The sequence below is a fragment of the Formica exsecta genome, unplaced genomic scaffold (assembly GCF_003651465.1).
Source record: "Formica exsecta isolate Colony F162 unplaced genomic scaffold, ASM365146v1 scaffold744, whole genome shotgun sequence".
Lineage (NCBI taxonomy): Eukaryota > Metazoa > Arthropoda > Insecta > Hymenoptera > Formicidae > Formica > Formica exsecta.
The window spans coordinates 212,259-229,331 of record NW_021853511.1 but is presented as its reverse complement, the minus strand read 5'-3'; the positions used below and the strand labels follow the sequence as shown (position 1 = coordinate 229,331).

At 35.2% G+C, this 17,073-nt stretch overlaps 3 protein-coding genes and 2 long non-coding RNA genes across 5 annotated transcripts; 4 read left to right on the top strand and 1 right to left on the bottom strand.

Moving 5' to 3' along the window:
* Positions 1 to 52: 52 nt before the first annotated feature.
* On the bottom strand, positions 53 to 4,522 carry LOC115243894. Its single transcript, XM_029821188.1, has 7 exons — positions 4,394 to 4,522; positions 4,120 to 4,281; positions 3,821 to 4,050; positions 1,894 to 3,742; positions 1,714 to 1,812; positions 1,389 to 1,438; positions 53 to 1,291 (listed from the first exon to the last, which is right to left on the bottom strand). Exons 1-7 carry the CDS (start codon positions 4,471 to 4,473, stop codon positions 453 to 455), a joined length of 3,309 nt encoding a protein of 1,102 aa, XP_029677048.1. The 5' UTR covers positions 4,474 to 4,522; the 3' UTR covers positions 53 to 452.
* Positions 1,614 to 4,623, top strand: LOC115243895. Its single transcript, XR_003885276.1, has 3 exons — positions 1,614 to 2,035; positions 4,013 to 4,296; positions 4,414 to 4,623. It is a non-coding gene; the product is annotated as an uncharacterized LOC115243895 (long non-coding RNA).
* Positions 4,624 to 6,700: 2,077 nt separating this feature from the next.
* On the top strand, positions 6,701 to 8,334 carry LOC115243869 (40S ribosomal protein S13). The gene is made up of 3 exons (XM_029821143.1): positions 6,701 to 6,834; positions 7,502 to 7,629; positions 7,975 to 8,334. The coding sequence occupies exons 1-3, from the start codon at positions 6,812 to 6,814 to the stop codon at positions 8,277 to 8,279; spliced, it is 456 nt and encodes a 151-aa protein (XP_029677003.1). The 5' UTR covers positions 6,701 to 6,811; the 3' UTR covers positions 8,280 to 8,334.
* A 125-nt stretch (positions 8,335 to 8,459) lies between these two features.
* Positions 8,460 to 12,733, top strand: LOC115243863 (RNA-binding protein spenito). The gene is made up of 2 exons (XM_029821130.1): positions 8,460 to 9,105; positions 9,748 to 12,733. Exons 1-2 carry the CDS (start codon positions 8,981 to 8,983, stop codon positions 11,939 to 11,941), a joined length of 2,319 nt encoding a protein of 772 aa, XP_029676990.1. The 5' UTR covers positions 8,460 to 8,980; the 3' UTR covers positions 11,942 to 12,733.
* A 72-nt stretch (positions 12,734 to 12,805) lies between these two features.
* On the top strand, positions 12,806 to 16,513 carry LOC115243870. Its single transcript, XR_003885274.1, has 2 exons — positions 12,806 to 14,714; positions 14,892 to 16,513. It is a non-coding gene; the product is annotated as an uncharacterized LOC115243870 (long non-coding RNA).
* The last annotated feature ends 560 nt before the right edge of the window (positions 16,514 to 17,073 follow it).

The window sequence follows — 17,073 nt, the reverse complement described above, 5'->3', positions numbered from 1 at the left end:
GCTTATATATTTACATGATATAGTTTGTTCCATTTTTTTTAAATTACATATATATAACATCATACAATTTTTCTTACAAAAAAGAGATACAAAATAGAAATAAATAAAGATGTGTGTGCTTATAAATTATTATTATATTATCAATTATTATTATATTACAATATATTATAATCTTAATATGTACGTCAACTTAGAGCTCTTGTGACAAACACACTTTTCATTTTAATAAAATTATTTTACATATATTTATATATTTGTTTTATAAATTGCATATCTGATATTATTTGAAAACATAATTAATTGACAGAAGCAATAATAATAATAATTTTATTACCTGTATATCAATATTCGTATGTAATAGAGTTTGCTACCATATTTATATCACTGCCATGGATAAAATGTGACAAGATATTAAAATTTGACTAACTTGTTACACATATCTCGTTATTTCCTTATAAATGCTGGGGAAAAAGTTGGCTTTCTCCCTCTTGCATAAAAATTTGCAAAGCTTTGTACAATAAATATCTACCAAATTTCTGTTTTTGTTGCATGCTCCATGTTGCCGCGACGCCGTAGTACTCGCCGCTCTTGCAATTATCTAAATGTTCCATTCCTATTGCATCTATCATAGCAGCTTCTCTTGTATAAGCTTCCACCGGGATAACATTTTGAAAAACATGTAAACAGACCACACCATGATCACTGTTCCATATATCGAGAATGCATTTAATTTTTTTATTTGTAATAGTTGAACTGCCAACCCATGTTTTAAATGCATCGTAAAGATGATCGAAAGGTCTGGAACGTTTGCCTTTGCCAATGTAAAATATAGCGTTAAGAAAGATCGACCAAACTTCAGCTTCTGCAAGATGAATACTACGATTCGGTAGATCCTGCGTTATACGCGGATCTAATAGCAAATAATTGAAAGACGTTTTTGATCTGCCTTCGCGCCACCTCCGAGATGGATCTGGAGATACAAATTCTTGGAATACATGTTTTTCCAGACTTTTGTACGTATTCACATGATTTATCCAATTTCCAAACTCTAAATAAGACTTGATTCGGTCACTCAGTTCTGCGTGATTTTGTGAGATGTTTCGGACATTTGAGATCGATGGAATATTAGCATCTCTAACGTTTCTTAAACGCATAAGACGTCTTTGGTAAAGCTGTCTAGTTGTATCAGTGATTGGACCAGGTTGATCACCAAGTTGTCTAAGCTCTCGTATAAGAGTAGCATCATCAATGACTAATAGCTCAACTGGTAAATTTTGAGAACTGGATGCACCTAATAATATAATATAGAAAATATTTTCCAATTGTATTCTATAAATAATAATTTTATATTTGATAATAATACGTCAATGAAATTCTTGCTAACTTACCAGACATAATCAATTTGCTCTTGACGTCACATTCACTTTCGCTTAAAGTACTGAAAAATTGATACAATTATGTTTGATAAGTTTTATCTCCCCCACTTGTTGTAAATAAAATGAGCATTATCACAATGATTATATTGAGTTTGTTTTTTATAGCTGAACTGGCTGCATTAGTTCAGAGCTTATCTTTCTTCTTCCAATGTGGAGAGAAAAAGATAAACTCTGAACAGTGCAGCCAGTTCAGCTATAAAGAACAGACCTATTATATCAATGATTTAATTTCATATAAATTATTTCCAAAAGATAAAGATTGTAATTGTAAACTCACCTATATGGTGTGATACAAAGTCGCCGTTCTAATAAAATTACACCTTCTTCTGGATCTTCATATTTATATTCTTGAGTACTAACATATGAAAGCACAGACCTACAACTCACATTTTATTTAAGTAAGAAATTGTACACTTTTGAAAAGTACTGTTATTAAGAAATATTGCACTATACTCACGAGTTTTTTTCGATTTTATACATATCTAAGCCTTTGACTTTTGGCATATTCTCCATCTTCTTGAAATCAGTGTTATTCTCTAATCTCGAGGAAGATGATTTTTCAGAGTCCAATAAATAAATCTGTTTTTTACATTGTACAGGTAAGTTTACAATTGACAGTGAATTATTCTCTATAATTAATTTATATGACTTGTGAAATTCATTATTGAACCAATTTTTAGCATGTAAATTACAAGTCTTACTTATATTCATATCTAGATCTTCATTTAATAATTTCTTGGTATCACAGTCAACACAATCTATAAAATTTTCTGTATCCAACATATCAGATTCAGTTGTACATGTAGATTTTATATTATTGGTGAAAGCATTCGTCATTTCCGGTGCCTTATCAATTTTAAATATATTTTTTCTAACTGTTACAAACTGTTCGGTGTTTACTTGATAATTTTCAGATTTCACATATTTTTTAAAATTGTTAACAGATTTGTTTTCCTTTTCCATTTGATTAAAACTGTTGTTTAAAAGATTTGATTCACTGTTATCAGATACTTTACCATCCTCATCATATCTTCCCTCATCTAACTTTGTTACCACATGATTGTTACAATGACTTTGCGAGAATCTTATTTTCGAAGATTCTTTAATATTTAATGATGAATATTCACTACTTGTATCCAGGATATCATAACGAATATCTTCAGCTTCCTCGAAGAATATTGTTTTATTCAAATCAACTGGTTTTAATTTATTACCAGCAGTAAATTCATCAGAAGTGACATCGCTTTCATATCGATAAGGATTAAATCTTTTTTTACCAGAATGCAACTTATATATCGATCTTTTCTTCCTTCTTGGCGTTGATTGTGCAATATGTTTTTTCTGCCAATTAAGCTCGGGATATTGCGTTTGAGTTGTGCATTTGCGAAACTTCTTGAAAATATTTGCGGAAAAATAATCATTGGCGTGAGATGTCTTTGCTAGATTTCTTCTCCTAGTTGTGCAAACCGGTGTTGTAAAATTGGGCGACTTACTAACAATAGAATCATTGTTAATATATGACGGTGTTAACGGTGTCTTTGCAATATCTTTTCTTTTTCTATGATTAGGTGTATTAAAGTTCGGTGACATACTAACAATAGAATTATCCAAGATATAAGATGGTGTCACAGGAATCTCATTAGAATTTTTTTTATGTTGTTTTCTAGAAGCATTTTGTGCACTATATTTTGAATATTGTTCTTTCACATTAGGAATATTAAGTTTTAAGATGTTTTCATTAGAAGTGTTATGCTGTTTATATTGGTAATCCTTTGAATTTTTGTAATATTTATGTTTATAATGTGCACCTTCATTCTTCTTTAAATTAAATGGCATGTCAAAATCACTTTCCTCGCGCTTGTTTCTTTTGCAGTTATGCAAAGTCTCGTTAATAGTACAATCGCTTGCTAATGATGATGAAAGATGATTAATGATTTGACTAACAAGACACTTTTCCTTTTGCATGACATCAGACAGATGTAGATTTGCAAAGTCAAAATCGAGATCAATGAATGAATGGTTTGACATTTCTTTCTTATCAGTCAGTACAAGATTATTTTGCAGTTGAGCAGTCATTGTATTAGTAGTTCTAGAGGCATATTCATCTGGATTGTTTGATAGTTTGCATTCAGTTTCAATAATATTATGTACATCTGATGCATTATTCAAGTTTACAATCATTGAGGAAGAGTTGGACTTACAATCAGTAAACAAATTCTTCATTGTTATATTATTTAAATTTGATACTGTATCTTTCGATGCAACATATTCAGCAATAATGTCCCCATTAGTAATTAAAACTTTATCTGCAACACACAAACAATAAAGATTATAAGTAATTCAATGATTATCTGAGAATTAAGTATTTGAAAGAAACCCCTTACCAAGCGCCATATTATACTTTGGCTTGTCATCCTCATCTTGAATGTTCTCACAATGATTTGAGAGCAATGTCACAGCTTTGAAATATTTTCCGTCAAAAGCATAGTGAAATGGACTGCGTCCATCATTGTCCAAACACAATGGATCACCACCATTTGCTAAAAGTAACTTTAATATATTTATTCTTCCCCAAGCTGCTGCTACGTGAACCGGAGTCATTCCATCATTTGATCTGAAATTATTACATTTACATATTTGCATTAAATTACAAGATTATTATAATCTAAATTTATGATCATACCTCACATTGGGATTGCCACCATGACGTAAAAATAACTTGGTGACTTCTTCTGCAAATTCTTCTGAATCATTCCCGATAACTAAGTGAAATGGAGTTACTCCGTGCGTTGGAATTAAGACATTGGGATCTGCATCTTTATTTAACAGAAGGGTCGCCACTTGCCTAATATGAGAAATTGTAAGTACATAAAAAATTTGTAAGTTAATTCTATCTTCTTAAGAAATCTCTAAGACAATGCAATTCTGATAATTTCTTGTCAACAATTATCTCTTGCCTTATATTATTGTCCTCAAGTCCATCGCAAAGGGATGAAGCTAAAAATAGGCCACCTTTTCTTTTTGGAGTCGTCAACATTCTCGTGCTTCGATATCGTCCGCAATAAATAACGATGGCAAATATAACGATACTTTACAAAAATCGTCTATTTTTATACACGTTTTGCTGTTATAATAACAAACCATGAACAATTTACGTAGCAAAGTGGAATAAACAATATCGATACAATCAATATCAATTTGTTTTTCTTCTAAACCAAAAATATATGTTTAGATAAAAAGTTTGAGATTTAAACTTTCGTGTAACAGAAACATCTAAGTTTTCGAATTTGAAAGACGCTGTAAATACAGGACGTTCCAACTTTATCAATCATATTTTCAATCCTTTATATTGGAAACGTGATTGGTTAATTCCTTTCATATATATTTCACATATTATCTTTTTTCATATACAGGGTGTCCAGTAAAGATTGTGCGAACGCTCGTGAGCGGGTAGAGCACAGTAATCTGAACAGAAAAGTCCTGTAACATTTTTTTATGTAACGCATAATAAAGGAATTATTATTGAGTAAAGTCTGGCCAATCAGCGCCAACCTTTAGCCGGGCGCACGTCAGTGAGCCCCGCGCTGTGAAGTGTGCGCCGCCGCATACTATCAGGCGGGCGGCTCACCGACGTGCGTCCGGCTAAAAATCGGCTCTAATTGATCAGATTTTACTCAATAATAACTCCTTTATTAAGCGCTATATAAAAAAATGTTACAGGACTTTTCTATTCACGACATATTTGATTCAAACGAGCTATATTGCCCCGAAAAATTCTAATTACTAAAATGCTCGACGATTACATGTAATCTAGCTGATAAATCGAAGAATAAAGATTTACTTATAAGCGCGAAAAGTGGAAGTTACAAGCGCGTGGTCGCCGAGACATATGTCATTTTGACGCGCGCGATGACGCTGTTAAAATTGCGAGCATCGCAATAAAATTCGAAAAAGCAATGTCGGAAATAAACAATTTTAGCGACGAAATAAACATATCGTTACCCATGTGAGTGCATACGACCCATCTTGATGATTTTTTTCAGAAAGACGGGAAAGACAGTAATGCGATTTCGCGACTAAATGCTTATCCATAAACAACGTATTTATGTAGATAGCATAGTCATATTAATTAAATATATGCAAGGAAATCAACCAATCATAGTCCTTAAAATAACAACGTCCGACTATAGCCAATATCCAATAGCAGACGTTATTTCATAGAGAAAAATGCATCCAGCAAGAAACATACATAGAAAGATTTCCGAAACTTTAAAAATGCTGTATACCGATAGCCAATTGCGTCTACTTGTGTTTTCTTGCTATCTATAGTCTATAGAAAACTTTACAACATTGGGTCTGTTCTTTATAGCTGAACAGGCTGCACTACTTCAGAGTTTATCTTTTTCTCTCCCTATTGGAAGGAGAAAGATAAGCTCTGAACTAGTGCAGCCAGTTCAGCTATAAAGAACAGACCTATTGACAACTGTCAAAACATTTGTCTCTGAATATACAGGGTGTCCGGTAAAGATTGTGCCAACGCTCGTGAGCGGCTAGAGCACAGTAAACTGAACAGAAAAGTCCTGTAACATTTTTTTATATAACGCGTAATAAAGGAATTATTATTGAGTAAAGTCTGGCCAATCAGCGCCAACCTTTATCCGGGCGCACGTCAGTGAGCCCCGCGCTGTGAAGTGTGCGCCGCCGCATACTATCAGGCGGGCGGCTCACCGACGTGCGTCCGGCTAAAAATCGGCTCTAATTGATCAGATTTTACTCAATAATAACTCCTTTATTAAGCGCTATATAAAAAAATGTTACAGGACTTTTCTATTCAGTTTACTGTGCTCTAGCCGCTCACGAGCGTTGGCACAATCTTTACCGGACACCCTGTATATTCAGAGACAAATGTTTTGACAGTTGTCAATAGGTCTGTTCTTTATAGCTGAACTGGCTGCACTAGTTCAGAGCTTATCTTTCTCCTTCCAATAGGGAGAGAAAAAGATAAACTCTGAAGTAGTGCAGCCAGTTCAGCTATAAAGAACAGACCCAATGTTGTAAAGTTTTCTATAGACTATAGATAGCAAGAAAACACAAGTAGACGCAATTGGCTATCGGTATACAGCATTTTTAAAGTTTCGGAAATCTTTCTATGTATGTTTCTTGCTGGATGCATTTTTCTCTATGAAATAACGTCTGCTATTGGATATTGGCTATAGTCGGACGTTGTTATTTTAAGGACTATGATTGGTTGATTTCCTTGCATATATTTAATTAATATGACTATGCTATCTACATAAATACGTTGTTTATGGATAAGCATTTAGTCGCGAAATCGCATTACTGTCTTTCCCGTCTTTCTGAAAAAAATCATCAAGATGGGTCGTATGCACTCACATGGGTAACGATATGTTTATTTCGTCGCTAAAATTGTTTATTTCCGACATTGCTTTTTCGAATTTTATTGCGATGCTCGCAATTTTAACAGCGTCATCGCGCGCGTCAAAATGACATATGTCTCGGCGACCACGCGCTTGTAACTTCCACTTTTCGCGCTTATAAGTAAATCTTTATTCTTCGATTTATCAGCTAGATTACATGTAATCGTCGAGCATTTTAGTAATTAGAATTTTTCGGGGCAATATAGCTCGTTTGAATCAAATATGTCGATTTATAGCGCCAATCTGTCTGACAGACACATACTTGACAACATAATATTTGAAAAATTGCACTTGCCTTACTAATATAAGCACACATATTGATCTTATTGTTAGATTAAATTGAACTAATGCATCATGTTGTATATATACACATATGTATAAACATTTTATTATAAATTTCATAACAGAAAGAAAATGATTAACTTTTTCAATCTCTATTATCTTATTTTTTTTTTTTTTTCAATTTTCTAGAACTGATTTATGTGAGAAATCTCATTTCTAATACTTTATATATATATATATCGGTTTTTATATCAAAATTAAACTGGTTTATTATAATATAGCTAGATTAGAAATATCTTTGTGATGCTAAAAACTGATATATAATGCATTTATTATTTTTTTTAGAAAGGGTATATCCCAATCTGCGCTTCCTTATCGAAGAAGTGTACCAACTTGGTTGAAATTGACACCGGAAGATTGCAAAGAACTTATCTACAAACTAGCAAAAAAGGGACATACACCATCTCAAATTGGTAATATTAATAATATATTTATATTATTAAAAATAGAAGATATATATGTTTCTTATTAATTTGGGAAAATTAATACATGTAAAAGCAAACTATTCAAGAGATCTTGCATTTTGCAATTTGACTTTTTTAACAAACAATAATATATAATAAATATAAATAATATATATAAATGTAATATAATTTAATGATAGAATGATAGGTACGTTTGTTAATAATTAATATGATGACTTGTCAATTCACAATAAGTAATCACTGGACACTTATAAATTATTGAAATAAAATTATTATGAAATTAAATCATTAAAATGAAGAAAAATAACAAAAATTGGTATCGTATATCTGCAGGTGTCATACTTCGTGATTCGCATGGCGTGGCCCAAGTGCGATTCCGTACAGGAAACAAGATCCTGCGCATTGTGAAAAGCATGGGCTTGGCCCCAGATTTACCGGAAGATTTGTATTATTTAATCAAAAAGGCAGTCGCTGTCCGCAAACACTTGGAGCGAAATCGCAAGGATAAGGACAGTAAATTCCGTTTGATTCTTGTCGAATCGAGAATTCACAGGCTGGCACGTTACTATAAAGCGAAAGGATCTCTCCCGCCGAATTGGAAATATGAAAGTTCTACAGCCAGTGCTCTTGTAGCTTGATTTTTTTTATTGTATATTATGTATATTGTTTATTATATATTATGCTAAAATGAAACTGTCGAAACATTAATCTGCTTTCCCATAATTCCTAAACGAATTAATATTGAATAAATATATTTATATATATAAAAAATATATGGAAAGTATAAAATATAGTTGATGTGGTTTTAATTAAACTACAAAAAAAATTTTCGATTTACGTTTCAATCTTAGAGTTTCATCAGGAAGTCCCGATAATTTTTCTATTTGATATCTAATCGTGTATGTGTATTCATGTTAGAAAGTTCCTATGTGACTTTAAAAATCGCGCGATCAAACGCCATCGGATGTGTTCAACACTCGACGTTGATTTGTTGGTTCTAGAAGTAAGAACCAATCACCAACCAATTATCCAACGGTTGTGTCTCCCGAACGCACCCATCGTGAACGGAAGTGGATTAGTGAATACGCGCATGCGTCGACAAACCGTGCCGAGAGCGGCGATGACGACGACGACAACGGTGGCCAACAGCGCCCAACAGCGCCATTTTGTTCGCTCGTTTCTGCCCAGTAAGATACAGCGGCGAAGAAAGTCGTTTTACGAAAAGTACGCAGTACTTCTTGCAAAGCTGCGATCGCCGTCGCCCGCGCCTCTCCTCCTCCCCCGCGTTTCTTTATTTTTTCTTGTTCCTCGTCGAGTTACGGTGTAGCAAGCAGCGTTGATGATTGGGATTCCGCGGGACGATCGACACAAAATCACGGTCAAGATCCGCAACAACATGAAGAGGAGCTCGAGTCGCGATACTCCGCCTCCTCGTGTGAAGCGGAGCCGATCCTCGATGGGACGGTAAGGAAGGACTTTCGGACGTGGGATAGACGTGTGTTTCCTTGGCGATAACTTCACACGTGTCCCTTCGATAATTTATTTGCGATACGAGTTACACGCATTCCTTCTTATACGCCTTTATTTTTTTTTCTTCCCTCCCTTCCGTTTCACTCCATGACGAGATCGTTGAACTGTGAATCAATGGTGATATATCGCGTTAGTGACGTGTGATGATTTTTTTTGGTCGTTCCTGTACTACGATGATATTTGTGTCGTGTTTTTTTTTGTCATTCCTGTACTACGATAATATATGTGGTCGTGTGTTATGTATATGTGTATTGTGTATGGAGTAAACCAGATGTTACTGCAGTTGGAAAAAATTTATTTATCTGTGTTGATAATTGATATGTCGTTAAGAGAAAAAACATGAGTCTGTATTTTTTTTTTTTTTATATATATATATAATTCTTGTAAAATTTTATTTAAATTTTTTAGTATTTGTTGTGTTATGCAAGACTACTTGTAATATCTTATATTTTTCTACTTATCAATAATACGTTTTAATATTTACAATACAACTCAATCTATTTATTGTGGAAATTTAACGTAAATTATTTTAACAATGACAATGTTATTGAAATTCATATTTTATATGATTTCTAGATATGAGGATTCTAGCGACGAACGTATCACTCCAGAGAGAATTCGACGGCGAAGCCGAGGCGCCAGAAGTCCTAGCCCGCCTACGCGAGCATCCTCTCACGCGCGCTACGTCGAATCCAGTTCGCATCGCGATGAGTACTTACGTCCGCCGCGCGATTTGCCACGGGAGCGGCCCTACAGCTACAAGGTTCTCTGCGTCAGTTCCATCCATCCAAAGGCCAGCGACGAGATGATCAAGGATACTTTGTACAGGGAATACAAAAAGTTCGGTGACTATTCTATTCAGATCTCGCACGAGCCGGATGAACGGGTCGCATACGTTTGCTTCAGAAGCTCGGAGGATGCCCGAGACGCGAAGCACGCAAAACCTCGTATCATCATATACGATAAGATGGCCATAGTGGAGCCTGTGTACGACAGGGCCGATAATTATCGTCGTCCACGATCCATCACGCCGCCGGATTACGAGAGATACTACGCCCGGTCACCGGGACCTACGGACAGGCACAGACCGATCGACAGATACGAACGCGTATACGGACCGCCGGTGAATCTGCCTCCGCACCGGGAGATGCGCCGCGAGACTATCCCACCGCCGCATCACGAGTTTGTTCGGCCTCCGATACATCCTCACGGACCGCCGCATGTTCACCCGGGACCGCCTCATCACTACGGTCCGCCTCGGCATATGATGATACGCCATCCGGGGCATGGATTTGAACGCGTGGAGAATAAGAAAGACAAGTTTCCCAATTATTTGCATCATGTGTCTCCCGAGGACGATCCTCTCGCGACTCGAACTCTCTTCGCCGGTAATCTGGAGATTAATATTACGGAGGAGGAGTTGCGCCGTATTTTCAGCAAATACGGTATTGTCGATGACATTGATATAAAGCGTCCACCTCCAGGTACTGGAAACGCATACGCCTTTGTGCGTTTTCAGACCTTGGACATGGCGCACCGATGTAAGGTCGAATTGTCGGGTCAGTATATCGGCAAGTTCCAGTGTAAGATTGGCTACGGTAAAGCCACCCCGACCACCCGGATATGGGTAGGCGGTTTAGGACCATGGACCTCTGTGCCGCAATTGGAACGAGAGTTCGATCGCTTCGGTGCAATCAAGAAAATCGACTACATTAAAGGCGACAGTAATGCTTATATACTTTATGATTCCATCGACGCCGCGCAAGCGGCCGTCAAAGAGATGCGCGGTTTTCCGCTCGGTGGACCGGATCGTCGATTAAGAGTGGACTTTGCTGATGTGACACCGGGCTTCGGTTTCAAACCCAGACCGTATCCCGAAGAGAATAGCGATTTCAGGCCTCGTCCAGTCGACTATGAGTCACCATATGATCCTTATGGGCCTGAGGGAGAGTTCGGCTACGGGCCGAGGGGCTTCCGTGGCGGCAGAGGTAACGCTTCGTGGCACGATCGAAGAGGAAACACTCGAGGTGGCTACAGAGGTTCTTATCCCGAAGGTTACATGCGCGATGAGGCCGACTGGCCGAGCAGAAGACCACCGCCTGAATTAGAGTACGAGACACCTCGCGGACTGCGAAGATCATTATCACGCGAACCAGGAGTGGATAGATCGAGGTCGCGTTCGCCACGCAGACGACAGATGGACTCGGATTCGGACTCCGAAAACACTCGCAGCGGAATGTTATCGACATCTCGCACGCTGCCGGATGTCGCGCGCAAATCTATCGCCGTTTGGCAAGGTGCATTGATACTGAAGAACTCGCTGTTTCCGGCCAAGTTCCATTTAACTGACGGCGAGACAGAGATAATTGACTCCCTCATGAAAGATGAGGAGGGTAAACATATGTTACGAATAACACAGCGGCTGCGCCTCGATCAGCCGAAATTGGACGATGTATCTAAAAGAATTCAGACGTCGAGCTCGCATGCCATCTTCCTCGGTCTAGCTGGCTCGAGTACTGCGATCACGAATGACGATGCTAATGTACAGACACGGCCGCTGCGCAATCTTGTATCTTATTTAAAACAGAAGGAGGCTGCTGGTGTGATATCGCTGTTGAACAAAGATACAGAAGGTACCGGTGTTCTTTACGCCTTCCCGCCTTGTGCATTTTCGACGGAACTTTTGAAACGTACATGCCCTAGTTTAAGCGAGGAGAGTCTTAAGGAGGACCACTTGGTAATTGTAGTGGTTAAGGGGGGTAGCGCCTAAAGAGAAACCTTTAATATCTCGTCTCGTGTGTGTATGTATGATTATATATATCGTAAGTGCAAAGATTCTTTAAACAGTGTACAGAACGTAGAAAAAGGAGAATTTGTGTTTTTTGATTGATGTAAGTATTTTGCTTTTTACCGATGCTTCCACAGATGCCACGGGAGATTTAATCTTATATGATCGTAGATAGGAGAGCTAATAATATTTGATACTTTACTTTACACACGAATGTATATTGCGTTGACTTGAGATGTCGGAAACATTAACAACTTTATTTCACAATCAGATGGATGATGAAAATTCGCGACGTCTGACATTTGAGTCGAGTTTACCAGTGAACTAGAATTATATGAAATCTATATCAATTGGATAAATTCTCGAAATTTGATGACGCGAATCTTTATCGCACGTTATCATGAGATCTCTTCATTCTTGTATAGTTAATTAAGCTCAATGGTAGATGAGTGACTCAATTTTAAAATATTATCGAAGAGAATTGATTTTTTGTACGATATAATCTTATATGATTTATATGATAAACTTTTCCAGAAGAATCGCGCTTTTCCATGAAGGTATATTATCGATACTAACTGCTAATATATACTAAGAGAGATTAGAATACTTATTTTCTATCAAAAAACACAATGTTGGTATTGTTTCCCATTATTCTATTTAATCATTTATCAGATAATGGCGATTACCAGCGATAATATTTTTAACAGCAAGATCTTTATTGATTATATTGAGTCTTGAATATTAGAAATATTGTAATTCTTATTATATATACCACAAATATGTGTGTGATTACTTCGAAATGTAGTATAAGATTTTATTTGTATTATACACACATACAACGCACATAATATACACACATACACACATACATATATATATATATATATATATATATATATATACTAATTAACTATACGTATATATTGATAGTGATATATTGTGCACCGTTCTTTCACATTTGCAGATATGCATATGATTATATTAATATAATTGCTTTAGTTTTTTCAGCAAATGCAAAGTGAATTTCTTTCTAAGACATGTATGTGCACATAAAAAAAAACTAAACATGCAATTTTGTTTATAACGAAAAAAATTTTTTTATGATTGTAGAATTTAACAATATTAAGTCTTAGATATTTACATATTTTCATCGACAAAGCTGTATGCTCCTAAATTATACTTTGTTAGAAAAAAGATTATGTGGACAACATTCAAAAAGAGCACAATTTAAATTATGGCAAACTCATTGTATAGCTCTATAATGATGAGAGGACACATATATGTCATAAAGAGAGTATGGTGATTTTCAAAAAACTTTAAAAATGTGAAAGATCTGGTTTAGAGAGTATATTTGATATGGCAAACATGTATAATTAAGCGTTTCGATACTTATTTCTGTAGATTTCTCTTTAGTGTGACATAACATTTAGTAAGTGATTGTGCAGTAAATAATCCGTGAATAGTTACGAGTTCCTCAAGTTTGGACTGTGCCGAAAAGTGCAGACAGTGAGGAAAAGGAGTAAATCCAGGAAGAGACAGAAATTTGTTTATCGTAAAACGAAGTTTACCCTATCTGTGTTTCCATAATGTCAACGAGAGTTTATTCCTTTTTAAGTGAGGACTGATTTTTTTAAAGGACAGTGTTTGGGTGGTGACATCAAAAGAAAAAGGCGCTATAAACATGTGTACAGTGAAATGTAAAGAAAAAAAAAGTGATTGTGTTCCACATTCGAGTATGGGGAGCGCTTTGTGAATACATATCTGGAATGTATATTTTTATATTCATTCCAGAGATGGAGGGAAAAGAAAGATGATTTTCGCCATACTTGATTGTGACTGAAGGTGCAGTGGTTAAGTATGCTTAGTGTTTGAACGGAAAAATAGATGCAGTTTATGTAGAGAAAAAAAAATTACAAAATGTGTCAATTTTTCTTAGCACCGTTTTTCTTCACCTTAATCAAAATTCGAAAATTCTCAGGAACTCGATAATGTTTACAGTGATACGCATTCTAAATGTCGCTATTCGTGAGGAAAGTAAAGATTTAGACAGATTAGGGCCGTTAAAAATATCGGATGTTTGATGGATAAGAAGTTGACGTCGAAACTCTTCAATTAAAATGCATGCATGTGGCCGACAAATTAAGTAGACTGCTTTTGATATTCTCAAGAGTTTTGTACTCGGTATATATAGAATTTGGTTTTTCTTGCTTTTGTTAAGTGAAGTTTATCGTGCAACAATATAGTGCTGTGATATTTTGAGCAACGATTAGAGCAATGACAATCGGGAACAATCGCGAAATTGTAGATTGTAGATTTCAAGTGCTTGTGTTGGCTAAGAATTAATTTCCTCCTCCGTTTGCGAAGGAAGGAAGGAAGACTGTCAAGTCATTTATGTATATTGTCGGCCATAACAAGAGAGAAAGAAAAGAGATTGCCACTGTGACATTGGTGAAATTTTCTGTGGTTTGTGGATTTTCAAAGAGAGAGAGAGAGAAGAGCAATTAAAGTCGCAAATTAACTTTCTAAACGCGTTATTCGAAATTTTGGTTCAGAATTTTTGTTCAACGAAAAGTAGTCGTGTCGCCTGCAACATATCGAGTACAAAATTGTGCATCTGAGACGAAATAGTATCGCAGAGAGAGAACTTTAAAGAGAAAAAAAAAAAAGAAAAGGAAAACTGTAGGAAAAAAAAGACAGTGGTTTCGTTGTCTCGGGCAATATAAAATTTTTCAATCTTGTGTGCGGGTAGATCAAAGTGAGTTCTATCAGTGGTAACTCTTTGTTTCGATTTGCATCAGTGTTGTGCTGCTTCTATCATTTTCCTTCCCTTTCCCCGCAGATTTTCCGTCCTTATCCGTGGGTCTGGATATCGACCGAGTTTCATTGTAACCTCTTTTGGTATCGCTTTGTAAAATTGTAAAATCTGTTTCAGAATCGGCCCAAAGGAAAGGAAGACAGATAACGTTCGCGGAGAAACGTCCGATTGCTGTATTAAAATTTGCAAAAATAAATTACACAGATACGGTTATATATGAGATAATTATGCTCATCTTTTTCTTTCGCGGATGTTTTGCACAAGTCTCGAATTTACATCGCAATCTTTAATATGCTTGTGCCCTAAATATATTCTCTTCCACTCAAATATATTCATCAATTCTTTACTTTGGCGAAAAATGAAATTGCAAAACGTTTTTATAACATAACCTATTCTGATCTAACCTATAACCTACATAAGGTACTACACGAACGTTATAACGATTATTGACGTGCAAACGTAATTAAATTATACTTGATTATACAATTGGTTCTTGATTAAATATTGATTTTGATCGATCGAGGTAGAAAATAAACAATCCAAGTAGTTTGACACGACCTATAATTAAAGGTAAAATATATAGTGATATTCAAGGGACCAAAAATACGCATTTCCCTTTTTTATACAAAATAAATCTGTTTGTTTTAATTACAATTTTTCTCCACTTAATTTCTTTTTTTATTCGAGAAATTTTAATCTATATACATATGTATATATCCACTTTAAGCGTAGAAAGTGCAGAAAATATCAAAGGAATAGCTGTATCGTCACGCAATTTTTTTACGCATGTTTTGCGCAAAAGTTTCTCTCGACAAATATTGTACAAAATTTAAATTAAACCAAGAATTTAGACATTTTCTTGTGATACCGCAAAAAGTTTGAAAAATTATTATTAATTTTCTCGTAAAAAAAAAAAAACCTCAGTGCAGTAATTATATCAGATAACGTACGAAAGACACGTATGTGTGCCAAAAATATTTTATATTTTTTCGGAAAAGAAGATGTGTGTAAACGATATCTTTATTTTAGACATTTTATTGGATAGTGTATATTATGTTGAGTTTTTACAATCTTTCATAGATGAAATAAATCATCGTTAAATCTCTGTGATTGAAAAATAATTTAAGCTTATCTCTTTATTAAAAGAAAGATCGTTTTCATTAAATCTTAATAACAACAATATAATATTTGACGTGCACCCTATTATTAATAACGGGAAGAGACGCAGAATGTGTAAATGGGAAATTACGCGCGTGGAGAAGAAATTATGCGTATATATGCGGCATGTTCTGCTGCTTTTTCTGCGATACGTAATAAAAATACATACTTTCGGCAAACTTGCTTTTAAACATCGATCGTGCAAGATTGTTTGTCGAGAAGAGTAAAGCTATAATATATATGATTGGCTGATTCTTTTTTATTTATATAATATATATATAATTTACCGCTCCCGTCTGTGTAATATTAATTGCACATAACAAATCCTGAATGTTTTGACGAAACTTATATTTAATCTAAAAATCTAGTTATGCTGAACAATAAAGTATACGGAAAGAAACTATGAACGGTTTTTCATCGTAATCAAATATCTATTATTCTTATAGTGTGCTCTCCAGTCTTACAAGGGCATATACCAGTCTATTTTTTTTTTACTTTGGAGCATTTTAATTAGCAGAAAGAATTAGCATAGAATTTTAATTAGCCACAAATGTATCTAATATTAAAAAGTTGAGAGGAAACAAATCAAACTTTCATCAAAAGAAAAGTCGATTCCACATTATTCGGAAAACTCATAAATGAAAAATAATATGGGAAACGTAAGAGATACACACAATTAATTAAAAATCGACGAGGGATAAAAGTAAGTATACTATATATGTATGTCGTTTGTAAAGACGCATGTAACGGATTTAACTATGTTAATTAATTATATAGAGATGTTCAGTCTCCTCGGAGTGTTGAATATGGAAGGCCGTGTTTGGTTCGAAGAAAATCTTACAAGAACTCCTTCGGTATATTACGCTCACAAAATTCGAACGTTCTCTGCGTTCTAGAAATACGAATATCGACGAGTAGAATAAGACGACGGTTCACGGTTAGATTAGTCAACGTTCAGTTTGCACTTCTCAGTTAACGATGTAAATATAATACAATAATTTTTGACACTCTGCATTTGGCGCAGCCATCAAGAATTTACGAAGAAATTTTAACATTCTATAACGCTTTTTTTTATACTTCCGTCGTAGATATATATATATATGTAGTACTGAAATAAAATTTATTTCGCGCAGTGTGAAAT

Excerpts from the sequence above, each read along its gene's own strand:
- LOC115243894 (XM_029821188.1), bottom strand. The coding sequence starts at position 4,473 with ATGTTGACGACTCCAAAAAGAAAAGGTGGCCTATTTTTAGCTTCATCC. Across the intron at positions 4,051-4,119 it reads GGTGGCAATCCCAATGTGAG|ATCAAATGATGGAATGACTC; the intron begins GTATGATCATAA and ends TAATAATTTCAG. Across the intron at positions 3,743-3,820 it reads AAAGTATAATATGGCGCTTG|ATAAAGTTTTAATTACTAAT; the intron begins GTAAGGGGTTTC and ends TGTGTGTTGCAG.
- LOC115243869 (XM_029821143.1), top strand. The coding sequence starts at position 6,812 with ATGGGTCGTATGCACTCACATGG. Across the intron at positions 6,835-7,501 it reads GGTCGTATGCACTCACATGG|AAAGGGTATATCCCAATCTG; the intron begins GTAACGATATGT and ends TATTTTTTTTAG. Across the intron at positions 7,630-7,974 it reads ACATACACCATCTCAAATTG|GTGTCATACTTCGTGATTCG; the intron begins GTAATATTAATA and ends GTATATCTGCAG.
- LOC115243863 (XM_029821130.1), top strand. The coding sequence starts at position 8,981 with ATGATTGGGATTCCGCGGGACGATCGACACAAAATCACGGTCAAGATC. Across the intron at positions 9,106-9,747 it reads AGCCGATCCTCGATGGGACG|ATATGAGGATTCTAGCGACG; the intron begins GTAAGGAAGGAC and ends TATGATTTCTAG.